The 27,796-nt window shown below is 42.9% G+C and overlaps 1 protein-coding gene across 2 annotated transcripts in view; it reads left to right on the plus strand.

The window, feature by feature from the left end:
• Positions 1-27,796, plus strand: part of LOC137317831 (activin receptor type-1) — an 86,807-nt gene that overhangs the window by 18,225 nt on the left and 40,786 nt on the right. For both annotated transcript variants that reach the window (XM_067980887.1, XM_067980886.1), the window contains exons 2-3: positions 12,026-12,105; positions 20,605-20,865. In XM_067980887.1, coding sequence (XP_067836988.1) covers positions 12,039-12,105; positions 20,605-20,865 — 328 coding nt within the window. In that variant the 5' untranslated portion in view covers positions 12,026-12,038. The remainder of the gene's footprint in view (positions 1-12,025; positions 12,106-20,604; positions 20,866-27,796) is intronic.

Raw genomic sequence — 27,796 nt, forward strand, 5'->3', positions numbered from 1 at the left:
AATTCAATGTCTAATCAGGTACAGAAAGCAAAATAAAGAGGGAAAGATAGATTGGATTGAGAAAAATATGAGACAAAAAACTTTTCAAAAATTTAATTTACATTTTTTTAAAAATCTCCCAACAATTACAACCTGAAGGAATGAGACTTCACACTTATAGTTAATTTTCGGTGCCAGAGGAGTTGTTTGGCTGTAATTAAGACATTTCACGCTGTTAAAAAGGGTAAGGACTGAAATGGATAAGCCCTAACTTTAAGTGGTGAGTTTAGTTCGTATCTACCGTGGTGAGTCAAACAGTGTGATGCCGTTTTCGGGAAGCTAACGGCGGAGCAGTGCAACCTGGACAGCAAGGTCCGGATTTTTGCATTTAACCCCGTATCTGACCTCGCCTGACGTTGCTGTGTGATTTGTGCATAAATAATGTTAGCCTCACTATTATTTTGACAGCAAAGTCTGGCCCAACAATTTTTTTGGACGTCTGTTCAAGCATTTAACCCTGAGGAGCTGACTGTGGAGTTGTGAACCCAGCCTTGTAAGAAAGATAAATTATTGTGTCGAGTTGAAATCACCTGATAGCCTAATGCCTTGAGTTAATTACTAATGCCTGAAACTGTTGCAGCTAGTTCTTCAGTTGTTTAATGAAATGTCATCAGTAAAACAAATTTGATCATCTTATGTGGACAATCTGAATTTTTGACACCGTGGTGCTTTAAAATCTAATTTTGGCACATGCTGTCCTTAATATATTCGGGACCAGAAAGTAGCAAAGCTGCCCCATCGTGCATTTTGCATAGCACGATATAAAAAGTCCTGGTATTTGTTCATTGAAATCTAAGTACAGTTGTTATCGAATGGTATGTCTTGACTTGGGCGTGTGGTAAAAATTGTGGGGTAGTTATATGGAATTAACAACCATAATGCTTTGTAAATCTTTTTCAACATTTATTAGTGGGATCATTTGGCAAAAAACAGATTATGTAAAAGCAGCTTGTAACAGTCCTAGTGGTTAAAGTGTTTTCACATCTGGCAGTTGTGAGGGATACTTTTTTTGTAGTCCCACTCAGTTTATCCTGTTGCTGCACTCCAAGCAGTTTAAAGTGCAGTATTTTGCCTTTCTCGGCCTTAAGAGTGCAGCAACTTTCCTGCTGGTCATTTAGTTGGCAAGTCCTCAGCTCGCGAGCACCGTTCAAAATCAGAGACTGAATTAAAGTGCTGGTAAGCAGAGTGGAGCATGTGTTGCAGCTGGTTACTGTAATGGCTGCTGTTACATTTGGTACTTGTCCAGCACTGAACTGCTCGCAAGAGGTACGGTTTTATAGTGGTTATGTTACTAGTAACCCACAGTGAGTCCAAATCCCACCATGGCAGTTTTGAGATTTTGAATTCAGTTTTTAAAAAAAATCTGGAAATAAAAAGTGGGTATCAGTAGAAGTGACCATGAAGCTGTCAGATTGTTGTAAAAATCCAGCTGGTTCACTGATGTCCTTCAGCGAAGGAAACCGTACCTGGTCTGGACTATGTGACTCCAGTCCCACACCAATGTGGTTGACTCTTAACTGCCCTCTGAAATGGCCTAGCAAGCCACTCAATTGTAGGAAGTCCACCACCGCCATCTTAGGGCAACGAGGGAGGGTCAATAAATGCCAGCCTTGTCAACAATGCCGAGCTGTCAAAACATTTCTTCTAACTAGAACCATAGAAAAGATACAGCACAGAAGGGGGCCATTCGGCCCATCGTGTCCACGTCGGCTCGAAGAACCAGGTCTTTCTAATCCCACCTTCCAGCACCCGGTCCGTAGCCCTGCAGCTTACAGCACTTTAGGTGCAGGTCCAGGTACTTTTTGAAAGAGTTGAGGGTCCTTGCCTCTACCACCAATTCGGGCAGCTGATTCCGTACACCCACCCACCCTCTGGGTAAAAAAGTTTTTCCTCATGTCCCCTCTAATCCTTCCGCCAATCAACTTAAAACTATGTCCTCTAGTTCTTGAACTCTCCGCTAGGGGAAATAGGTACTTCCTGTCTACTCTATCTGGGCCCCTCATAATTTTGTACACCTCAATCAAGTCACCCCTCAGCCTCCTGCTCCAAGGAAAACAACCCCAGCCTATCCAATCTCTCCTCGTAGCTGCAATTTTCAAGCCCTGGCAACATTCTTGTAAATCTTCTCTGCATTCTCTCCAGAGCAATTACGTCCTTCCTGGAATGTGGTGACCACAACTGCGCACAGTACTGCAGCTGTGGCCTTATCAGCGTTTTATACAGTTCCATCATTACATCCCTGCTTTTGTATTCTATACCTTGGCGAATAATGGAGAGCATTCCATATGCCTTCTTCACAACCTTATCTACCTGTACTGCCACCTTCAGGGACCTGTGCACATGCATTCCAAGGTCTCTCACTTCCTCTACCCCTCTCAATATCTTCCCGTTTACTGCATATTCTCTTTTACTGTTAGCCCTCCTTAAGTGCATTACCTCACACTTCACCGGGTTGAACTCCATTTGCCACTTTTCTGCCCACTCCACCAACCCATTGATATCTTCTTGGAGTCCACAGCTATCCTCTTCACTATCAACCACACAGCTAATTTTTGTGTCGTCTGCAAATTTGCCAATCATGCTCCCTACATTCAAGTTCAAATCATTAATATATACCTCAAACAGCAAGGGACCCAACACTGAGCCCTGTGGCACACCACTGGAAACAGATTTCCATTCGCAAAGACATCCATCGATTTTTACTTTTTGTTTCCTGTTACTGAGCCAATTTTGGATCCAATCCACCACATTTCCCTGTATCCCATGGGCTTTTACCTTTCTGACCAGTCTGCCATGAGGGACCTTGTCAAATGCCTTACTAAAATCCATGTAGACAACATCCACTGCACTACCCTCATCATTCCTCCTTGTCACTTCCTCAAAGAATTTAATCAGATTTGTATGGCATGACCTTCCCTGAACAAATCCCTGCTGACTATCCCTGATTAAACCATGCCTTTCCAAGAGACAGTTTATCCTATCTCTCAGTATTGATTCTAATAGTTTGCCCACCACTGAGGTAAGTCTGACCCGCCTATACTTGTTTGGCCTTTCCCTCGTACCCTTTTTTAAACAATGATACTACATTTGCAGTCCTCCGGTACCTCCCCTATATCGAGTGAGGATTGGAAAATGATTCTCAGAGCATAGGAACAGGAGTAGGCCATTCAGCCCCTTGTGTCTGCTCCGCCATTTGATAAGATCATGGCTGATCTGTGATCTAGCTCCATATACCTGCCTTTTGCCCATATCCCTTAATACCTTTGGTTGCCAAAAAGCTATCTATCTCAGATTTAAATTTAGCAATTGAGCTAGTATCAATTGCCGTTTGCAGAAGAGAGTTCCAAGCTTCTACCACCCTTTGTGTGTAGAAATGTTTTCTAATCTCACTCCTGAAAGGTCTGGCTCTAATTTTTAGACTCTGCCCCCTATTCCTAGAATCCCCAACCAACGGTAAAATAGTTTTTCTCTATCCACCCTATCTGTTCCCCTTAATATCTTATAAACTTCGATCAGATCACCCCTTAACCTTCTAAACTCCAGAGAATACAACCCAAATTTGTGTAATCTCTCCTCATAACTTAACCCTTGAAGTCCGGGTATCATTCTAGTAAACCTACGCTGCACTCCCACCAAGGCCTGTATGTCCTTCCGAAGGTGCGGTGCCCAGAACTGCTCACAGTGCTCCAGGTGCGGTCTAACCAGGGTTTTGTATAGCTGCAGCCTTGTACTCCAGATATAAAGGCCAGCATTCCATTAGCCTTATTGATTATTTTCTGCACCTGTTCATGACACTTCAATGATCTATGTACCTGAACCCCTAAGTCCCTTTGGACATCCACTGTTTTTAACTTTTTACCATTTAGAAAGTACCCTGTTCTATCCTTTTTTGATCCAAAGTGGATGACCTCACATTTGTCTACATTGAATTCCATTTGCCACAGTTTTGCCCATTCACCTAATCTATCAATATCCCTTTCTAATTTTATGTTTCCATCTACACTGCTTACAATGCCACCAATCTTTGTGTCATCGGCAAACTTAGATATGAGACTTTCGATGCCTTCATCTAAGTCGTTAATAAATATTGTGAATAATTGAGGCCCCAAGACACATCCCTGTGGGACTCCAGTAGTCACATCCTGCCAATGTGAATACTTACCCATTATCCCTACTTTCTGTCGCCTTTCGCTCAGCCAATTTCCTAACCAAGTCTATACTTTTCCCTCGATTCCATGGGCTTCTAACTTAGCTAACAGTCTCTTATGTGGGACCTTATCAAATGCCTTCTGGAAGTCCATATAAATAACATCCATTGACATTCCCCTGTCCACTACTTTAGTCACCTCTTCAAAAAATTCAATCAGGTTTGTCAGGCACAACCTACCTTTCACAAATCCATGCTGGATCTCTGTGATTAACTGAAAATTCTCGAGGTGTTCAGTCACCCTATCCTTAATTATAGATTCCAGCATTTTCCCCACAACAGATGTTAGGCTAACTGGTCTATAATTCCCTGGTTTCCCTCTCTCTCCTTTCTTAAAAAGCGGAGTGACATATGCAGTTTTCCAATCTAGAGGGACAGTTCCTGAATCTAGAGAACTTTGAAAGATTATAGTTAGGGCATCTGCAATGTGCTCACCTACTTCCTTTAAATCCCTGGGATGGAAACCATCTGGTCCTGGAGATTTGTCACTCTTTTGTGCTATTATTTTCTTCATTACTGTTGCTTTACTTATGTTAATTTTATCGAATTCCTGTCCCCGATTCAATATTAGTTTTCTTGGGATTTCCGGCATGCTATCCTCTTTTTCTACTGTAAATACTGACACAAAGTAATTATTCAACATGTCCACCATTTCCCCATTGTCAATGACAATATCCCCACTTTCAGTTTTTAAGGGGCCAACACTGCTCCTGACCACCCTCTTTTTCCTAATATAAGTTCTTTTTATTGGTTTTGATATCCCTTGCAAGTTTCTTTTCATACTCTCTTTTTGTAGCCCTTACTATCTGTTTTGTGACCCTTTGTTGATCTTTGTATCTTTCCCATTCGCCAGGATCTGTGCCATTTTTTGCCTTTTTGTATGCCCTTTCCTTATGTCTTATACTGTCCCTTACCTCTTTAGTTGTCCATGGCTGTTTTTTTTGGCAAGTAGAGTTCTTGCCCCTCAGGGGTATAAACCGGTTCTGTATCTCGTTAAATGTTTCTTCAAACATTTCCCACTGATCATCAGTCGTTTTACCCATTAACAGATTTGCCCAGTTTACTGTGGACAGTCTCTGTCTCATCCCATTGAAATCGGCCTTACCGAAGTCTAGAATCTTAGCAGCTGACCCACTTTTTTTCCTTTCAAACACTACATCATGTTATGATCGCTATTGGATAGATAGCATCTGCTATTTTCTCCCTGGCCTCCTTCAATAGCCTAGGAAACAATCCATCCGGCCCTGGTGACTTATCAACTTTCAAGGATTCCAGTCCCTCTAGTACTTCCTCTCTCGTAATGTTTACCTTATCCAATATTTCACACCTCTCCTCTTTAACTACTACATCTGGATCATCCCTTTCCTTTGTGCACACGGAGACAAAATATTCATTTAAAACCCTACCCACATCCTCTGCTTCTACACACAAGTGACCCTTATCATCCCTGATAGGTCCCACCTTTTCCTTAGCTCTCCTCTTGTTCTTAATGTACTGATAAAACATCTTTGGGTTTTCTTTAATTTTACTAGCTAATATTTTTTCATGCCCTCTGTTTGCTTTCCTTATTTCCTTTTTTGTCATCCCTGTACTTTCTATTCTCCCAGGCTTTCTGCAGTATTTAGTTTTCTGTGATAGTCATAAGCTTTCTTTTTCTGTTTTATCTTGTCCTGTATACTTCTAGACAACCAGGGGGCTCTAAATTTGGCAGTGCCTTCCTTTTTCTTTGAGGAGATATGTCTGCATTGTACCCATATAGTTTCACTTTTTAGTGCCTCCCACTGGCTTGCCACTGATTTCTCCTCAAGTAGTTGTGTCCAGTCCACTTCTGCCAAATCACCTCTTAGTTCTGTAAAATTTGCCTTCCCCCAATTTATTATGTTCACTCCTGATTTAACTCTGTCACTTCACCCACTTGCCCATCTTCATTTCCCAGGACTAAATCTAGAATTGCATCCCCTCTTGTTGGGCTTGTCACGTATTAGCTAAAAAAGTTCTCCTGGACACCGATCAAGAGTTTTGCGCCCTCTGCCCCTCACACTGTTTGAATCCCAGTTGATGTTAGGGTAGTTGAAGTCCCGTACTGTTATTGCCCTCTTATTTTTGCACTCCGAAATTTGCCTACATATTTGTTCTTCTATCTTCCTTTCGCTATTCGGGGGTCTATAGTACACTCCTAGTGTGGCTGCCCCTTTTTTATTTCTTAGCTCAACCCGTATGGCCTCGATTGATGATCCATTTAGCATATCATCCCTTCTCACAACTGTAATTGATTCTTTAACCAATAATGCTACCCCCCTCCTTTTTTTATCACCCACTCTATCCTGCCTGAAAACTCTATATTCAGGGATATTGAGCTGCCAATTATCCCCCTCTTTAAGCCAGGTTTCCGTTATAGCAATGATATCATGCTGTCATGTATCTATCTGCCCTTAGCTCATCTGCTTTGTTTGTAATACTCCTTGCATTGAAGTATATACCCTTTAACCCCGTCAAATTCCTGTGCTGAACACTATTTAACCTTTGCTTCTTTTGCCTTTCTGAGTCGCTAACTACGTCACTAACTGCTTTTCTACTTCCCGTTGCCTGGTCTGAATTTGTCCTATCTGTACCTGTCCTTTGGTTCCCATCCCCCTGCCATCCTAGTTTAAACCCTCCCAAACAGAACTCTCCCCTTTTCTGTTCTTGTGATAATCTCCAGTCTGCACCACTTGTAATATGACAGCCCCGATATTTACGGGGAGACGGGAAGGGTGTGGGAGAGCCCGGTAGCAGGCAAAGAACCCGGCAAGACTGGGGATGTGGAGGCCATGCCAATCTTAACAGCAGAGCCTCATTTAAATAATTCTGAGCAGACAACCGCCCGACAGTCGGCTAGATTGACCGCCTGGCCAGCGGGCGGGAGCAAAGGTTTAGCGTCAGGAGGCCGCAGATGGGGACCCATATTCCTCCTGGCATACAAGGAACTTAAAACTAGGCGAAGTTCTAAAACTTACCTGGGACTCTTCTGGCCAGTCAGCTCCTCCTGCCGTGTTGCTGTTGTTGAGCAACAGATGGTGCGGGACTCCTCCTATGTTGAGGTTCAAAATAAGTCACAGTGCTGATGACACATTGGGCCATGACTTTTGCATGTTATGTAGGCTTTTAGCTAGAGCCTCGTCCAGGGCCTGAATCGCCGCCGTAACTATTATGGCGGCTGGAAATGAGGTTGTTCGATTACAGTATTTTAACCCCCCTTTCTTCCCCCCCCCCCCCCCCCACCCCGGACCCTCGCCTGCCCGTCAGGGGTGTGGGGATTAAAATCGAGGTCATTGTGTCTGGTAAATAGCCAAGAATAGGGGTTTTAGTTTCAACTGAATATACAGACAATAAAAAAAACTATTTGATGATCTGACAATTGGGCGTTGCAGTGATATGTTGGGTTTTTGTTGTATTAATATTGAAGTAACCTTTTTCCAACATGTCAGCCATTTCTTCCCTCTTGCCCCCTCAGGATGTGCTCTAACGGAGTTGGCTTCTCCCTTTTATCTCAACCTTGCTTGATTCATTTTTTAAAAGCTGATCACTTGAGTTTGGAGAATTTTGACTTGGATATTAAAATTGGATTAAAAAGATGCTATGACAAAAATTATGCATTTTTGTTTATGTTGGATTCCTTCTTGCTGGTCACAGTGCATACAGGGTTAAAAGTTTGGTTACTGCTAACTGTTTCTGCAGGCTTTCCAGCATAAATGTTATGGTGTGGTATGCTGAAGGATTGATACACAGATGGTTTCTTGTTTTTTATGGTCATTATGGACTAATATTACAACAGTGACTACACTTCAAAAGCAATTCATTGGCTGTGAAGTGCTTTGGGATGTCCTGAGGCTGTGAAAGGCACTAAATAAATGCAAATCTATCTTCTGATAAGCATAAATTGGATTGCTCCTGTAACTAAGGTGTCCATTGTCCTCGGGCCTCCCTGCCTCACAAACTGTTTGGAACAATGTTAATGGGTTAAGTCATTCAGTACACATACAAGCATCCTGTGAGTCTGCTTATGTATTTGGCAGCTATATTTGTGTGAGCAAACATTGTTTTGAATTCCATCAAGTCTACTTATGAAAGGTGAAGTTTTTAATGTCCATTGTTCTGCGATATCTTCATAAGAACTTAGAGCTACATCTTGGGCAACATTGCACAAAGACAGCATTCAGTCTGAAGACAGCTGTGGTGGGGCTCGTCAGAGGCTCCATGGTAGCAGATAACCACATTCAGAGCTGGTTTCATTTTGAGAGTTAGTGGAGAAGTGTCTGTTTGTTTTGACATTCGAAGGTGGTTAGTCAAGTTTGCATTAACTGCAAACTTGCTGAGCCATGGTCTGTCTGACGGTGTATATTCTTCCACCTACTGAAAGATGAGATTATGTGGTGGCAGTGAACTGTTCCAGTAACCAGAGTATCGTGATGAGCATTCTTAGTTAGAGCCCCAGGTTTTGCTACATTTACCTAGATATTGGGAGGTAAAGGCACGCATTGGTTTTTTGGGGGCGGGCAGGGGGAGAATATCACACTTATGAAAGGGTTGATGAGAGTAGTGCAGTTGATGTGTATATGGACGTTCAAAAGGCATTTGATGAAATACCACATAATAGACTTATTAACAAAATTAAAGCCCATGGTATTAAAGGGACAGTGGATATAAAATCGGCCATGGGACAGAAAACAGAGAGTAGTGGTGAATGGTTGTTTTTCAGACTGGAGGGAAGTATACAGTGGTGTTTCCCAGGGGTCAGTATTAGGACTGCTCTTTCTAATATATATTAATGACCTGGACTTAGGCATAGAGGGTATAATTTCAAAGTTTGCAGATGACACAAAACTCGAAAATGTAAACAATGTGGAGCATAGTAACAGACTTCAGGAGGACATAGACAGACTGGTGAAATGGGCAGACAGGTGGGAGATGAAATTTAACACAGAAGTGTGAAGTGATACATTTTGGTAAGAAGAATGAATCGAGGCAATATAAACCAAATGGTACAATTTTAAAGGGGGTGCAGGAACAGAGAGACCTGGCAGTGCACATACACAAATCTCTAAAGGTGGCAGGACAAGTGGACAAGGCTGTTAAAAAAGCATATGGGATCCTGGGCTTTATTAATAGAGGCATAGAGCACAAAAGCAAGGAAGTTATGCTAAACCTTTATAAAACACTGGTTAGGCCTCAGCTGTAGAATTGTATTCAGTTCTGGGCACCACACTTTAGGAAAGATGTCAAGGCCTTGGAAAGGGTGCAGAAGAGATTTACTAGAATGGTACCAGGGATAAGGGACTTCAATTATGTGGAGAAGATGGGGTTGTCTCCTTCGAACAGAGAAGGATAAAGGGAGAGTTGAAAGAGGTGTTCAAGATCATGAACAGTTTTGATGGAGTAAATAAGGAGAAGGGTCGGTAACCAGAGGACACAGATTTAAGGCGATCAGCAAAAGAGCCAGAGGCGACTTGAGGGAAAGTGATATTGGTAGATTAGGTGAATGGGCACAACTGTGGAAAATGGAATTCAGTGTAGACAAATGTGAGGTCATCCACTTTGGATCAAAAAAGGATAGAACAGGGTACTTTCTAAATGGTAAAAAGTTAAAAACAGTGGATGTCCAAAGAGACTTAGGGGTTCAGGTACATAGATCATTGAAGTGTCATGAACAGGTGCAGAAAATAATCAATAAGGCTAATGGAATGCTGGCCTTTATATCTAGAGGACTAGAGTACAAGGGGGCAGAAGTTATGCTGCAGCTATACAAAACCCTGGTTAGACCGCACCTGGAGTACTGTGAGTAGTTCTGGGCACCGCACCTTCGGAAGGACATATTGTCCTTGGAGGGAGTGCAGCGTAGGTTTACTAGAATGATACCCGGACTTCAGGGGTTAAGTTACGAGGAGAGATTACACAAATTGGGGTTGTATTCTCTCGAGTTTGGAAGGTGAAGGGGCGATCTGATCGAAGTTTATAAGATAGTAAGGGGAACAGATAGGGTGGATAGAGAGAAACTATTTTACCGCTGGTTGGGGATTCTAGGAATAGGGGGCCCAGTCTAAAAATTAGAGCCAGACCTTTCAGGAGTGAGATTAGAAAACATTTCTACACACAAAGGGTGGCAGAAGCTTGGAACTCTCTTCCGCAAACGGCAATTGATACTAGCTCAATTGCTAAATTTAAATCTGAGATAGATAGCTTTTTGGCAACCAAAGTTATTAAGGGATATGGGCCAAAGGCGGGTATATGGAGTTAGATCACAGATCAGCCATGATCTTATCAAATGGCAGAGCAGGCATGAGGGGCTGAATGGCCTACTCCTGTTCCTATGAGGGAACATTTTTTTACGCAGTGAATTGTAATGATCTGGAATGCATTGCCTGAAAGGGTGGTGGAAAGAGATTCAGGAGTAACTTTCAAAAGTGAATTGGATAAATACTTGAAGGGAAAAAAATTACAGGGCTATGGGAAAAGAGCAGGGGAATGGAACTAATTGGATAGCTCTTTTAAAGAGCCAGCACAGGCACGATGGGCCGAATGGCCTCCTCTTGCGCTGTTCCTACTATGATCTGCTGATGCTGCACTCAAGGACAGATCTAGTATAAAACAGAAAATGTAACATGCCATAATGAAAAAGATTACGTAGTGTAGAGATGAGCTGCAATGGTATGACTTAAGTCCCTATGTATGTTGGTAAGTAAGAAAATCTTGTTTCAATATAGTTATCTTCCGATTGAAAAATTGTGTAGAAGTGAACTTAATGCTGAGTGTCTTGGTAGGAAGAAAAGAATGGTAGCAGACATTAGTTAGGACATGTTAGTAAAATTATCGGGCGTTACTCCTAGCTTATTATTTTTGGTTCCCTAAGCAGATCTACGGTATATTCCTTTCAGGTATGTATTCTTCAGGACATGGAATGTGTTTAGTTTTTGTACCTTAAGTAGACCGTTTTAAGTTAGAAACTTGAACTATAAATATACAACAACTAAAAGTCATAAACTTTTAATTAGTTACATGCTGTCTGTCATACAATGTTAGCATATGGGGGAAGTCTCATTTTTACCGTTAGTGCTCAATTGCTCTTGTTGAATAGTAGATAAGTATTTTACTACTGATAAAGCTACATTGTACTTTTCTAATGTTTTGGAACTTCAGTTACAATAGTATTCAAATATCGACATCGCCACAATCATAGAATTATACGCCACAGAAGGAGGCCATTCGGCCCATCATGCCTGTGCCAGCTCTTCAAACGCGCTATCCAATTAGTCCCACGACCCTGTTCTTTCCCCATAGCCCGGCAAATTTTTCCTCTTCAAATACATATTCAAGAGGTTAATTCCTAGAAACATCCGAACATTTCAATCAATATGACATCAGAACCTATGCAGAGTATAGAAACAAGAATAATCATTCATTAACAGATAATTGTGCATGTCACAGCATCAACTTGTGCTGGAAAGTGTTTGGACATATCTGTAATCCTATACACCAAGGGAGGGGAGTGCTGAGCAGCGACACATGTTGGAAATTGGGTGAACTGCACAGGGCAACTCTGATGCATCCCTGTGCAGTCAATTGAGTATCATTAGCAGAAGCATGGGAACACAGCACCAGGCCGACACAGTGGCTGGGAAATGGGGTGTGACTTGAAGAAGCCTAAGGGGAATGGAGAGAATAAAATATGATGTGTAATAAGATGGATGCGTGGGAAGAATTGGAGCCCCCAGATCTGAAACAAAGTCTGCCCTTGTTTTGCAGTAACCTTTTCCTGATGGCCCAAAGCAGCATCCTTGTACTCCTATTTTTGGTCCCAAAGATATTTCGATGTGGAGCTGAAGGTATGTTGTACTTTTCTGAAAAGCAGCTAAATATTTATTGAACCTTTGCTCCCAGTTTGCTCACTAACACGGGTTTGTCATGCATTTACGAATGGGCAAAGTTGTTTTTCTTGTACTTAATTGCTATTTAAAAATTTGGCAATTCTCCTGCATGCCTTCTGAGTACATTGGTCACACTTTAACTGGTTGTACACTATTTTATTTAGAAAAAACCCTTTCAATTATAGGAACTCTGAGGAAAGTTTGGTAATAGCGGAATGTCTGTTGAAATGTAAACAGAATTTGCCTGTGATGCAAATGAGTTGACCAAGTTCAGTGGTTTGTTTGGATTTTTGTCACAAGTTGGTTTCTGTTTGTGTAGATTAAAACCACATTGTTTACCATGGTTGGATCTTCCTGCGCTTTATATGATTAAAACCCTGCATAGTGACGGCCCCTGTATACTTAGTGCATTCATGCAAAAACAAGTAAACTATAAAAGCTTAAAGTATTTTAACAGTGTGCATGTATGTATACTAGAAAATATACAGAATCACCGAAAAATAGGGGAAAGTGTTTGCAGAGCAATGTTTGTAACTGTTGTGTTGCACCCCTCTCTCTTGCTGGATCTCTGCCCCTTTTTAAATCTTTTGCCGACTTTGCCTTTTATGTCCCTTGGTCAAGTGCTCATTGGAGATGGTGGGAGCAGGTGACACACACAAGACTGCCTTGCTGCAGACAGGGTGTGGTGTGGAACCACCTCAAGTGCCTCCGTTTAACCAATTACATATTCTTTAAATGTAATGACCCTGAGAGATCTAACTATACTGCATGTAGTTCCCCATGTAAGGTCAACGTGCTTAACCTCTCCCACTCTTGCTCTGTTCACAATACTCAGTCTCCCTTGGACAGCTGTGTGTGGACTAGCTTGCTGCTCCACATGCCGCCACTGTGCTCAGAGTCTCTGCCCCTGCACAACAGCATCAGTTGCAGTGGATTATTTTTTGCATCAGATTAGCTTTCTTTTTCCAGCCCTGGCCTCAGCCTTGTTGGCTACAACCTTCTTGTCGTTTAAATCATCACTCAACAGAACATCAAATGACACAGATGCTGACACTCCTACTTTAACCCCCAGCGATACATTTACCGCCCTCAAAAAAAACTATGATTTCTGGCACTTCTGTCCTTGTATATACTGATTGCTGCACACTGGACTTGTATGCCTCCACCTCTACCCTACCTCCGTCAACTGCCTCTGTATTGTCAGATTTCTGGTCCAACATCCAGTCTTGGATGAGTCACAATTTACTCCAGCTCGAGATCAGGAAGACTGAAGCCATTGTCTTTGACCCATGACACAAGCCATGTTCCTTTGCCACCAATTCAATCCCCATCCCCAACTACTGTCTCAGGCTCAACCAGACCCTCTACGATCTTGGCCTATTCGACCCTGAGCTCAGTTTTTGGACCGCATAATCTTCTCCATCACAAAGGCTGCTTAGTTCCATTTCTGTAAGCCTGTCTCTGCCTCAGCCTCTTTTCTGTTGAAACCCTAATACATTTGCTTGTCACCTCCAGATTTGAATACTCCAATGCTCTGTTTGCCCGTCTCCCTTTCTCCAGCTTCCATAAGCTCCAACTTGTCCAAAACTCTGCTGCAGGCATTGTGTCCTGCTCTTCTAACACTCCTATCCTCGTAGATCTACACTCGCTCCCTACTCCCCCAGTGCATCTAATTTAAAATCCTTGTCTTTAAATCCCTCCATGGCCTCACCGCACCCTATCTTCGTAATCACCTCCAGCGCCATATCTTTCCTTCCCTCCCCCCCCACCTCCCCTCCCCCCCCACCTCCCCTCCCCCCCCACCTCCCCCTTCCCCTCCCCTCCCCCCCCTCCCCCTCCCCCTCCCCTCCCCCCCCTCCCCCTCCCCCTCCCCTCCCCCTCCCCCTCCCCTCCCCTCCCCCTCCCCCTCCCCCCCTCCCCCCCTCCCCCTCCCCCCCTCCCCCCCTCCCCCCCCTCCCCTCCCCCTCCCCCCCTCCCCCTCCCCCTCCCCCTCCCCCCCCTCCCCTCCCCCTCCCCCCCCTCCCCTCCCCCTCCCCCCCCTCCCCCAAACACTTTGTTCCTCTAACTCTGATCTTTTGTGCATTCTCCCCTATCCTCTTCTGCCTCACCATTGGTAGTCAGCTGCTTGGGACCTACTCTATGGAATTATTTCCCTAAACATTTCTGCTTTTCCATCTCCATCTCCTTTTAAAAAATCTTCTCAAAATCCATCGCTTTCACCAAGCTTTTAGTCACTCCACCTAAACCCTCCCTTCCTGGCTCGCATCCATTTTCCACACCCATAATTGTGAAATGCCTTGGGATTTTTTTTACATTAAAGTACGTAGGTGTTGTTTGTACCGTTATCAGATTACACCTTACATTATACAAACCTTCTGCCTGCCATTTGTGAATTGCGATTGCACTTAAGTGCAGCACTTGATTCTCTACATTCAGGGCCTCTGCGCACCCAGCAGTCTCATGTCTTTTGGTGGCATTCTGTCTTCCCGATAATGCCCTGGAGTCCTTTTATTGCTTTGTGTCGCACCTTATTGCATTTATATAACAGCTATTTAATTTCCCTTGATATCCCCCCACCCCCATTGATCTGTTTGGCTATACCGACACGTGTGGGCTATTTTGGTTTGATGGATTGCCTCCGGTCGCTCCGTGTGGGACATCTGCCTTCCCACTCGCTCATCGGCTCAGCAGTACCAACAATGTTGCAAATTGATCGCATATAGCGATCTGTTCCTTGGAGCAAGGGGAAAAAACTGCAACAAAAAGGAAATTAGAATGGAGAGAAAAAAAATTGAGAGTGAAGCATACAGACTGAGAAGCACAACTGCAGCAGTCTGTAAATTGTATATTTTTAATCACATACTAGTATATTGCTAATGGCATTGCCCACAGTCAGTTGATGAATAGAATATTTAAATATATGTGTGTATATATATGTATATGTGTATGTATATATACACACACAAGATGGCAGCGGAGTTGGGAGAAAGACCTAGTGAAGTAAGATGTGTGGATGGAAATCCATGCCCAAGAGATTTTTTAATATATAGAAATATTTCCTTTACACTTTTTCAGTATTTCCTAGTGATAAGAACATAAGATATAGGAGCTGGAGTAGGCCATAGGGCCTCTCTAGCCTGCTCCGCCATTCAATAAGATCATGGCTGATCTTCTACCTCAACTCCACTTTCCCACCCTATCCCCATATCCCTTGATTCCCTTAGTGTCCAAAGATCTCTGTCTTGAATATACTTAATGACTGACCACCCACAGCCCTCTGGGGTAGAGAATTCCAAAGATTCACAACCCTCTGAATGAAGACATTTTTCCTCATCTCGATCCTAAATGGCCGACCCCTTATCTTGAGACTATGACCTCCAGTTCTAGACACTCCAACCAGGGGAAACAGCCTCTCTGCATCTACCCTGTCAAGCCCTCTAAGAATTTTATACATTTCAATTAGATCACCTCTCATTCTTCTAAACTCCAGAGAATATAGGCCCATTCTACTCGATCACCTCATAGGACAACCCTCTCATCCTAGGAATCAACCTATTGAACCTTCGTTGCATCCCCTCTAATGAAAGTATATCTTTCCTTAGGTAAAGAGACCAAAACTGTACACAGTACTCTAGGTGTGGTCTCACCAGAGCCCTACATAATTGCGGTAAAACCTCTTATACTCCAACCCCCTTGTAATAAAGGCTAACATACCACTTGCCTTCCTAATTGCTTGCTGTACCTGCATGTTAACTTTTTGTGATTCATGTACAAGAAAACCCAAATTCCTCTGGCTACCAACATTTCTTAATGTCTCACCTTTTAAAATATGTTCTGCTTTTCTATTCTTCCTACCAAAGTGGATAATTTCACATTTCCCCACATTATACTCCATCTGCCACCTTCTCGCCCACTCACTTAACCTGTCTATATCCCCTTGCAGCCCCTTTGCGACTTCCCTGTCTATTTCTCTATATGCATATACTTTGGATTAAAATAGTTTATTTACACGTGATTTAGCATGTGCTTACTTGTGTATTAGTATTCAGGGAAGATTGCCATTAGTGAATGGAGGAAAACGTAGCTGATTAGGATGAAAGGCTATGAGACGTCCAGACTATTTGTGATAAATAAAAAGAAAACACTTGAAATGTACAGCAGGTCCATCATCATCCTTAAAGAAAAAAAGTATGTTATGATGATTTTGGTGCATGACCTTCTTCAGAACTGAGGGAAGAAACTATTGGTGATGTTTGTCCTTATGTGAGCATACGTGTGTGTATGTGTTTGTTTATTTGTTCTTCGGATGTGTGAGATACTGGCAAGACAATATTGCCCATCCCTAGTTGCCCATAGGGCATAAAGATTCAACTGCTTAATGTGGAACTGGAGTCATGTGTAGGCCAGACCAGTTCCCTTCTCTGAAGGGTATTAGTGAACCAGTTTTACAACAATTCGGTAGCTTTCATGGTCACCTTCTGGTGCTATTCCACAATTTAGTAAATTTATTGAATTCAGTTTCGCATCTTGCCATGGTGGGATTTGAACTCTCAACCTCTGGGTTGCTGGTCCAGTATAACCACTAGGCTGCTGTACCCAGTGATGAATGGCCCAGTTTCTTATTTTAGAAATTTTACTTTTTTTTCAAGTGTATATTTATGAATGTTATATCTATTCCATCATGTCCCTGATTCCTACGGGACATCCAGTACTTATGAACTGGATTCAGCCTGGTGACTGTGGCAGCGAAAAGGCAAATTTATTGTGGGAAAGCTAAATGAAAATATGAATAATGTTGGCATGACTTATTAAGAGGACTTGAAAATTCCCCACCTAAATAAAAACAAGGGAGGACTTTGCCAGAAGAATTTGATGCTGGTCAAATTTTATACGGTGATTATTTGTGCTCCCATCAAATATGCTGGTTGTGGCTGATGCTGAGGTTGCACCCCACCAGTGTGGTTGCATCCTAGGACAGCTGCAATAGTCTTTCATTTGAATAAGGATGTTTAATTGGGACTGCATGGACAGGGAGAGGTTTATTCATTCATCTTTACAGTCCTTTTCACAGTAGATAAGATTGACCAGTTTCAGTGAATGCAAATTAAGTGGGCTAGAAATTCAGCCATGTAGCGCCCATTGTATCGGCACTACGTGACCTCCCAAAGTTCCAACATTGCGTCCGGAATGCGTGTTCGCGCTTCTAGCATTACGCATGCCGGATGCCATCTTGGTAAAGGGTTTCGCACACGCGCAGATAACAAACGCCAGCAGCATGTAAAGGAAGGAGAATATGCGTTAGATCAATGTGCAACACTGGTTTAAAGGCATAGACACCATTTTGGCACTTAATGCTCCATTCAATGCATTGTCTTAACCACGAACACCTGAACATGTCTTAGATGGCCTGGAGGACCCCCTATTTAAAGGGACCATGCAGGATTTACAGGTTAGTTGATGGATTATTGCTTTTGGCTGCTGATGCATTTAACCTGTTTTTGGAGCTCTCCGACACTTGAATACTAAGACAAGGGATACAGCAAAGGCCATGGGCCCCGACAACATCCCAGCTGTAGTGCTGAAGACTTGTGCTCCAGAACTAGCTGCTCCTCTAGCCAAGCTGTTCCAGTACAGCTACAACACTGGCATCTACCCGACAATGTGGAAAATTACCCCAGCTATGTCCTGTCCACAAAAAGCAGGACAAATCCAATCCGGCCAATTACCGCCCCATCAGTCTACTCTCAATCATCAGCAAAGTGATGGAAGGTGTCGTCGACAGTGCTATCAAGCGGCACTTACTCACCAATAACCTGCTCACCGATGCTCAGTTTGGGTTCCGCCAGGACCACTCGGCTCCAGACCTCATTACAGCCTTGGTCCAAACATGGACAAAAGAGCTGAATTCCAGAGGTGAGGTGAGAGTGACTGCCCTTGACATCAAGGCAGCATTTGACCGAGTGTGGCACCAAGGAGCCCTAGTAAAATTGAAGTCAATGGGAATCAGGGGGAAAACTCTTCAGTGGCTGGAGTCATGCCTAGCACAAAGGAAGATGGTAGTGGTTGTTGGAGGCCAATCATCTCAGCCCCAGGACATTGCTGCAGGAGTTCCTCAGGGCAGTGTCCTAGGCCTAACCATCTTCAGCTGCTTCATCAATGACCTTCCCTCCATCATAAGGTCAGAAAAGGGGATGTTTGCTGATGACTGCACAGTGTTCAGTTCCATTTGCAACCCCTCAAATAATGAAGCAGTCCGAGCCCGCATGCAGCAAGACCTGGACAACATCCAGGCTTGGGCTCAGAAGTGGCAAGTAACATTCGTGCCAGATAAGTGCCAGGCAATGACCATCTCCAACAAGAGAGAGTCTAACCACCTCCCCTTGACATTCAACGGCATTACCATCGCCGAATCCCCCACCATCAACATCCTGGGGGTCACTATTGACCAGAAACTTAACTGGACCAGCCATATAAATACTGTGGCTACGAGAGCAGGTCAGAGGCTGGGTATTCTGCGGCGAGTGACTCACCTCCTGACTCCCCAAAGCCTTTCCACCATCTACAAGGCACAAGTCAGGAGTGTGATGGAATACTCTCCACTTGCTTGGATGAGTGCAGCTCCAACAACACTCAAGAAGCTCGACACCATCCAAGATAAAGCAGCCCGCTTGATTGGCACCCCATCCACCACCCTAAACATTCACTCCCTTCACCACCGGCGCACTGTGGCTGCAGTGTGCACCATCCACAGGATGCACTGCAGCAACTCACCAAGGCTTCTTCGACAGCACCTCCCAAACCCGCGACCTCTACCACCTAGAAGGACAAGAGCAGCAGGCACATGGGAACAACACCACCTGCACGTTCCCCTCCAAGTCACACACCATCCCGACTTGGAAATATATCGCCGTTCCTTCATTGTCGCTGGGTCAAAATCCTGGAACTCCCTTCCTAACAGCACTGTGGGAGAACCATCACCACATGGACTGCAGCAGTTCAAGAAAGCGGCTCACCACCACCTTCTCGAGGGCAATTAGGGATGGGCAATAAATGCTGGCCTTGCCAGCGACGCCCACATCCCATGAACGAATAAAAAAAAGTCTAATATTTAGAGCCAGGACTTGCAGAAGTGAAGTTAGGAAATGTTTCTACACATATAGGGTGGGAGAAGTTTGGAATACTCTTCTGCAAACAGCAGTTGATGCTCGCTCAGTTGTTAATTTTAAATCTGAGTTTGATAGATTTCTGTGAACCAAGGGTATTAAGGGATATGGGGCTAAGGCGAGTATATGGAGTTAGGTCACAGATCAACCATGATCTCATTGAATGGCAGAACAGACTCGAGGGGCTAAATCCCACTGCCATTTACTGCCTCCTGTTATGCGCCACCTTCTGCAAGAAAGCGAGATGTGTGTCGGTGAGTGTCCTGCAGGACGTCTGGGTGATGTGCCTGTCTTGGTTGAATAGCTGCCAGTGTGTGTGACCTGTGAGTTGTGGAAGTGCGGCTTGCAACAGTGGTAATGTGTGAGGAAGCATCTGATTGGAAGAGTTGAGTACTGATTGAAAGAGTTTAATGGTATGTGGGTGATGGGAGGTGTAATTGTGGAGCAGTGGATGTGGCTAGTGGTGCAGTTAGTAGTAGATGCCACTTGACAATTGATCTCGCTCACCTTGACCACTCGTGTCAAAACATTGAACTTCTTCCTGCATCCATGTTTGTGGTGCTTTGCACCTGGCATTGACTACGTCCCCTACTGCCTCCCACTGCCTCTTGAACCTGTGTCTAGAGGGCCTCTTGCCCCTCAGTGGATATAGGATGCTCTTCTTCTGTCCACTTCTTGCACCGAGGCCTCTAGTGCATCAGCAGAGAACCTTGGTGCACGCACTCTCGCAGGCCTGGTACAAACTTAGATTGGTGAGGTCTGGCGTGAAGATTGGAGGATGTGGGATTTAGTAGCGCGCAACCTTTATTTGATGTTTTAACATAACTCAACAGTTTGTAAACATAGGGACCTGACCTGCACCTGTGTTTTACATGTGCGATGTCTGATCTCCGTTCAGATTCCGTGTGGGCCCGTATCTTATTTTTTGCAAATAGGAGGTGCAGCCTGCTTTTAAGAGATGCAAGCAAATCACGCAATATTTGCCCCTCCCCCCCCCCCCCCTGCTTTTGAGAAGTGCAAACTCATTGCAGTTAGGCCTCCATGCTACGCTTCTATCAGATAAGTGACCAGGCAGCATGAATGTCTCGCGCACCCTGATGCCTGCGCCCAAATTCGGGGTTAACCATTTTAACCCCCAGTATGTTACTAACCTTTTATTTTTGAGTTTACTCACACGTAAAAAGGTTTGAAATGTTGAATTTATTGGAAGAAGTGTCTTGAAAAGTTGCCTGTGATCATTCTAATATTGCACAAATTTTGACCATTGTTTGTTTTTTTTTGCACGTGCGTGTAGATGAAAACAGCAAAGCTGACTCAAGTTATCAGTGCGTCTGTGAGGGCAATGGATGTGGGAGGCAGCAATTCTGCCACGGTCAATCATGTTTTGCTTCAGTGATACAAAATGGAGAAGTTCCTGTGTTCCAGAAAGGTTGCTTTGATATCGACCAGAGTGAAATGACCTGCAAGACCCCACCCTCAGAAAGTCATGTAGTGCGGTGCTGCAATGGAGACCTGTGTAACAGTAATATTACAGCGATGCCACTTCTTTCTCCAGGTAAGAATTAGGATGTCTCGGTTCCTTTATAAGAAATATGAGGACAAATGTATATGTCACTGTTTGCCTGAGAGCGTCAACTTATTTCAAAAAACACCAGATTGGTGCTTTGGAGTGGTGGTACACTTGCCAAGTAATGCATAGACCCCATACCATCAACAGGCCTTGCGCAGTACGTTTCTACTCTTAGCCGTGCCAGTAATCCTCTGCCATCCATTTAGTATGGTTTTCTCATACAGGACTTATTTTAATCTCTACGGTGCTGTCATTTCTTTTCTGCTGCAGCCTTTGGCTAATGAAATGGGACTTCAAATTACATTTTGCTGATGGGACCTCAAGAATTATCAATTTTTTTGGATGATGAACTACAATGCAATTCACCCCTTCTGCATTTTTTGCAATTCACCCCTTCTGCATTTTTTGCAATTCACCCCTTCTGCATTTTTTGCAATTACCCAATATCAGATATGTTTAAAAGCATATATTAACCTGCAATGATGGGAGGATTGTGCAACAGTTTAGAACTGTCCGATTTGCTACCAGAAGACATTAGTACAATCCACAATACTCGCATCCAGGATCATTGAAGTAACAAATATTTTGAAAGTTTATAAATGTCTGGTTTTACAGTCATTTGTCTACTTTATTTGAGGTTCTTTTACGTAACCAGCGCAGAAATAAAAATGAAATGAGTAACAGCAAGAGTATAGGAGTGTGGAATCACTTGCAACCAATTCATATGAACTTTTAAAACTCTTAACATTGCAAAGATGGTAGCTGAATGTCATTTCTGAAACCTCTTTGCTTGGTGACAGCCAGTGGGATAGCTTATTTACTGTCTTGCTTTAAAGATAGGATACTCCATACCTATGTAGTGTGGACAGAGCAGGTAGGGAATTGCCCTGACTTTCGTTATTCACTATTCCTCAGATGCATTGCCTATTACGTGCAACGCATTTCCCTTATTCTGTATCTGGTGATATATTTTCTCAGAGTGCGTGTTATTTGTCCTTTTTTGAGTGGTTGGTTCATTTTCCTACAAGATCTGACTAACATAACACTGTCTTAAAGTGAAAGATGGAGTTAAGGGTGTAAAAATTTTCGGCGTAACAAAAATGTGTGTATCACATAAATAGTGGAGGGTCTTCATCTTTTCACTGCCTGATTTACTGATGTTGATTAAAATCTACACAGGTTTTAAAATCACTCTGAGTGCCTCTGATTTGAACTACAGAATTGCAGAAGAGCCTTAGTGCTGAGCAAGAATGTATGATTTTTATTGTATTGCATATTAATTCCTGATTAATTCAGTCTCCACATGGAGATTATTAGACATGATTTAAATGTCAGGAAACTCTCAACTGCTGCAGTGATATGTTCCTGGAAGGGCAAGCGTGCTTCAGTTGGGCTGCCACTTTGGTCCGGCCTAGGAGCCAATATGGAATAGTTCAACCCTGTACAGTTGGCTGAGAAGTGCCAACCTCCATCAAAGGGAATGGGACACAAGCGACCACTCTACTGACGTATTACAAGAGGTGATGTGCATCTCTTTAAGACTAGTGGAAGAGCTTTGAACAAAAAAGGTAGAACTGTCTCACAACATATGGAATAGTGTACTAAGGAGCTCACCAGAGTTGATTAGTAACCTGGAAGTACATGAAGGTGAGGTCTAGTGATCTTTGCGTAATTAGATTTATACTGTATAAAAAGGCTAAGACCAAAAATAACTACAGTGATGCATAACTTTAGGAGACCGCACTTTGGAACTAGAAGAGCTTGAGGAAGGACTCAGTGAGAAGCAGAACTAGAAAACAGAAGAAAGTGGAATTTTTGTAAACCATTTTAAGGTATGGATTGCATTGCCATAACTAGCCTTTTAAATTTAAATCCCCCCTCCCCAAGGCCCTTAGCAATGCTGGATGCCTGGGATGTACAGGTGTTGCTAGGCTGCAAACGATGAGAACTACATTGTATGATGTATTTTTGTTCAGACGTACTGCAACGTCACTCACTTGCAGCAAAAAATGTTGGAAGTGTTGCTGGGCTGTGAGGAGCCAGCCTACCCTATTTTTGCCCCCCAACCTGCCCAAGTTACATTAGTTACCACGAATTTACTAAAGGTTTTTAGCAGTTCTTCAGTGTAATCCGACTGGAAATTTGGACCTGTCTGTTGACAAAAAAGAGAAACCTGGCAGCACTTTAGCCACATTTGTTAAATAAAGGAAACTAACTTAAAGGCCGAACAGGTTTTTTTTAATAGGTAGGAAAAAGTAATGAGGATTGCGAATCCTGCAAAAACCACTCGAGAATAACGGAGTAAATATTAAAAGTGTTAAGAGAGCAACAGAAGGACAAACTGTTGAGAGCCACAGGGATCCAAAGACATTTGTAGCTATGTTGGTAGTGGCTATGTTGGTAGTGGCTATGTTGGTAGTGGCTATGTTGGTAGTGGCTATGTTGGTAGTGGCTATGTTGGTAGTGGCTATGTTGGTAGTGGCTATGTTGGTAGTGGCTATGTTGGTCGTGGCTATGTTGGTCGTGGCTATGTTGGTCGTGGCTATGTTGGTCGTGGCTATGTTGGTCGTGGCTATGTTGGTAGTAGACATATGTTTAAGACCCCACAAATCCACAAGGAATAATTTGGAAAAAGATGTAGAGGATCAGGAAATGTATCAAGAAGTTTATTCACAATTGAAGTGTGTTTAAATTCCAGATAGTCACTTTGGCTTTGGAATCTCTAACCCAAAGAAATATCAGTGAAGTTTGTCAGCAAGGCTGTTGGGCACCTAAGAATCCTGAAAGGAATTGGGCGATTTCCTGCTTAAAAGTTTGAGTACAGTCCCCACCACTTAAAACATGCATGTTTAAAACAGGCAGTCGCTTATATCGGCCAAAACGCAATAACCATTAGCCATTTGTATTAACGTCAATTTCAAAGTTGCCGGTTATAGCGTCTTAAGTGGTCCGTTTATTTCGGGCAGAAACAGCTGTACTTACTCACCTGTGATGTTGTATGAGTGAGATACACATGAGAAACTTATGCACGTTTTTAAAAATATATTTATGTTTAACAAAAATAACACTTCATGCACAATAGGTATTGGCTTTTAAACAGTTAATTGGAAGAAGCTGAACTAAGCACCAAAAACTGATGGATAAATCAGGCAGTGTATTATCTCGGAGACATATAACCTTATAACCTGCTGGTGTCCAGAGTTTAGCGCTCTTATAATCTACTGCCAGTGTCCAGAGCTTTTTATTCAAACTTCAACGAGGAATGAAGTGAATTAATAAATAATTCAATGGGATGGATTCTACATGCACCGCCATAATTGAATGGCGCTGGCGGGGCCATGGGCTGCAGGTGAGTGAAGGAGAAAAGTGGGGTCGTGCTGACCGGCCGCCTGGTTCCGGGTATCAGCAGTTGGGCCCTGAGGTTGCTGACACCGGGTCACACGATCCATAGACCGTGTGTGTTATACCAGCCATCGCGTGTAACAGGCAAATCGTGTTCGCACGATCGTGCCCGCTATAAGTGGTGGGGACTGTACCACAAACACAGGAGCTGTATCTGAGGAATGGAAGAGAGCTAGCATCCAATTAAAAAATCGAACTGAGACATGAGCCTGGAAATTATAGACTAGTTAGCCTAATGTCACTAAAGTACTTGAGTGAATGACGTGGGATGCTGTCAGTGTTCATCTAAAGAACACAGAGGCCATAAGGAGGAGTATTCAGGGTGGATTTAGAATCAATAAATTCTACATCATTGATATCTTCCTGTCACTTAACGAATTTCGTATCCATGCTGCCACTGCCCCTTTTATTCCATGGATTATGGTGTATGAAATTAATAGCATATTAGTTGGATGGAAAACTAGCCCAGAAGAAGATAGCAACTACCGGAGTTCTGGATTCCTTCAAAGGGATATTGATGTTTTGGAGGGCGCTCTGAGAATAGCAACTTGAATGACTCTGGGACTAGGGGCTCACAGAGTTTAACTTCTTTCTATTGGGGAGTAGATAAGCAGGGCTGCCACATGCAACAGTCCTCATGCATTACTATCTAGTGTTAACTGCCTTTTGCAGATCAGTCCTGACAGCAGTTATGGCTCTCATGGAGGGACCTCCCCCCTCCTAAATTTGTGCTCTTTGGTACGCTCCGTTGTATGTGAATGAGCACACCTTGTAGGGTTGTCTTTACTCTGAATGATGCGCATCCTCCACACGCCACAATTTCAACTATCCACCCCCACAGGGATGCAGTTTGAAGCAGGGTGGGATTGGTTTAAACAGTTCAGTGTCTTTGTATGAGTACATACTGCTATCTCAATACCTCTGGAGCAGCTCGCTTTTTATGAATTTCATATCGTGATTGCATGAGTGATTCTACTTTTACCAGTTGTCTCTGAAGTTTTAGGCCTTGGCACAGTCTGAAACTTGCTGTAATTACCTACACGCGTCAACTTTCAAGGAGTGGGGAGGAGGAGGAAGCCGGGGCACATGATTGCAATTACAAAGAATTATAAAGAATGTACAGTACAGGAACAGGCCATTCGGCCCAACAGGCCCATGCCGGTGTTTATGCTCCACGTGAGCACCTCCCACCCTTCTTCATCTAACCCTATCAACATACCCTTCTATTCCCATCTCCCTCATGTGTTTATCTAGCTTCCTCTTAAATACATCTATGCTAGTTGCCTCAACTACTCCTTGTGGTAGCGAGTTCCACATTCTTACCACACTCTGGGTAAAGAAGTTTCTCCTGAATTCCCTATTGAATTTGTTAGTGACTATCTTATATTTATGGCCCCAGTTCTGGTCTCCCCTGCAAGTGGAATCATCTTCCATAGGCTACCCTATCAAACCCTTTTGTAATCTTAAAGACCTCAGTCTTTTTTCTAGAGAAAAGAGCCCCAGCCTATTCAATCTTTCCTGATAGGTATTACCTCTCATTTCTGGTATCATCCTAGTAAATCTTTTTTGCACCTTCTCCAGTGTCTATATCCATTTTATAGTGTGGTGACTAGAACTGTTCGCAATACTTCAAGTGTGGTCTAACCAAAGTTCCACTTGCATATTGCCATGTTTGTGAGCCACTTGGTGACATTGGATGCTGCCAAAAGCAATTGTCTTTTTGTTTTGCATATTGTTGCACCGCCCTTATATCACTGTTGCACTGATTTGTTTTTATTACTATTTTGTTTAAGTTTATAGACTTGTCAGTTTTTTTTGTACAAGTTTAGCATAACTTCTCTGCTTTTCAATTCTATCTCTGGTCAAAATCCTGGAACTCCCTTCCTAACAGCACTGTGGGAGAACCTTTACCACACGGACTGCAGCGGCTCAAGAAGGCAGCTCACCACCACCACCTTATGGGCAATAAATGCCGGCCTCGCCAGCGACGCCCACATCCCGTGAACGAATAAAAGAAATCTCTCTAGAAAGAACTCCAGTGCTTGGTTTTCTCTTTTTTTATGGTCTTATTAACATGCTTGACTACTTATAGTGATTTGTGTATCTGTACCCCTAATGTCCTCTGCTCCTATACCTCGTTTAGACTCTTATTTTCCAAGGAGTATGTGGCCTCATTATTCCTACCAAAAGGTACCACCTCACACTTATTTATATTGAAATTCATTTGCCAATTGCACGCCCATTCTGCAAGTTTATTAATGTCTTCCTGTATTTTGTCACAGTCCTCCTCAATATTAACTATACCCCCCAATTTGATGTCTACAAATTTTGAAATTGTACTTCCAATTCCTGAGTCCAAATCGTTTAAGTATACAGTGAACAACAGTGGTCACAGCACCAATCCTTGTGGAACCCACTTCCCACCTTTTGCCAGTTTGAGTAACTACCTTTAACCCCTACTCTCTTCTGTTTTGAACCAGCTTGCTATCCATTCTGTTGCTTGTACCCTGACTCCACATGCTGTGATCTTCGTCATGAGTCTACCATGCGGTACCTTATCAAAGGCCTTTTGAAAATCCAAATATATTACATCTATTGCATTGCCCTTGTCTACACTTTCTGTTACTTCTTCAAAGAGTTCTATACGGTTGGTCAAGTATGACCTTCCCTTTTGAAATCCGTGCTGACTATTCTGTGTTATATTTTCGGTTTCTTGATGTTTTCCTATTATATCTTTGAGTATGGATTCCATTATCTTTCCTACCACCAAAGTTAAGCTAATTGGTCGATAATTCCCTAGACTTATTCTATCTCCCTTTTTAAATATAGGAATCACATTAGATGTCCCCCAGTCCTCTGACACTGTGCCTTTTTCTAATGAATTTTTTTATATATGTAATAGTGCCTATGCTATCTCTTCCCTAACTTCTTTTCGTATGCACGGATGTAATCCATCCAGACCAGGGGTTTTATCCTCTCTAAGTTTGATTAGTTTATCAATAACCTCCCCCCTTTCTATCTTAAATGTCTTTACATCTTTTATGATCTCTTCTAATGTCATGTCCACCATGTTAGTCTCCCTGGTAAATACTGAGGCAAAGTAATTATTTAATATTTCTGCCATTTTGCTGTAAATGTGAGTTTATTGTGTGTATCCCTTAGTGGCTCTATCCCTATATCCAGATTTTTCTTTTGTTATTTATGTGTCTAGAATACTTTACTATTTTTTTTATATTCCTTGATAATTTAATTTTGTGGTTTCTTTTTGCTTTCCTAATTGTTTTTATGACTTCTTTCCTAACGCTGTCGTATTCCCTTTTGTCATCCTCACGTATGTTGTCTACATACTTAGTGTATGCCTTTTTCTTCAGTTTCAATTTTGCCCATGGTGTGTCATTACTGGGTAGTTGTTCTTCCTTTTTAGTGGGAGATATTTCTCCTCGACTCTCTCTTGATCACCATTTTAAATGTTTCCCACTGCTGTTCTATTTCTTTGTCAGTAAATTTTTCCAGT

Source organism: Heptranchias perlo, chromosome 3, assembly GCF_035084215.1.
Source record: "Heptranchias perlo isolate sHepPer1 chromosome 3, sHepPer1.hap1, whole genome shotgun sequence".
Lineage (NCBI taxonomy): Eukaryota > Metazoa > Chordata > Chondrichthyes > Hexanchiformes > Hexanchidae > Heptranchias > Heptranchias perlo.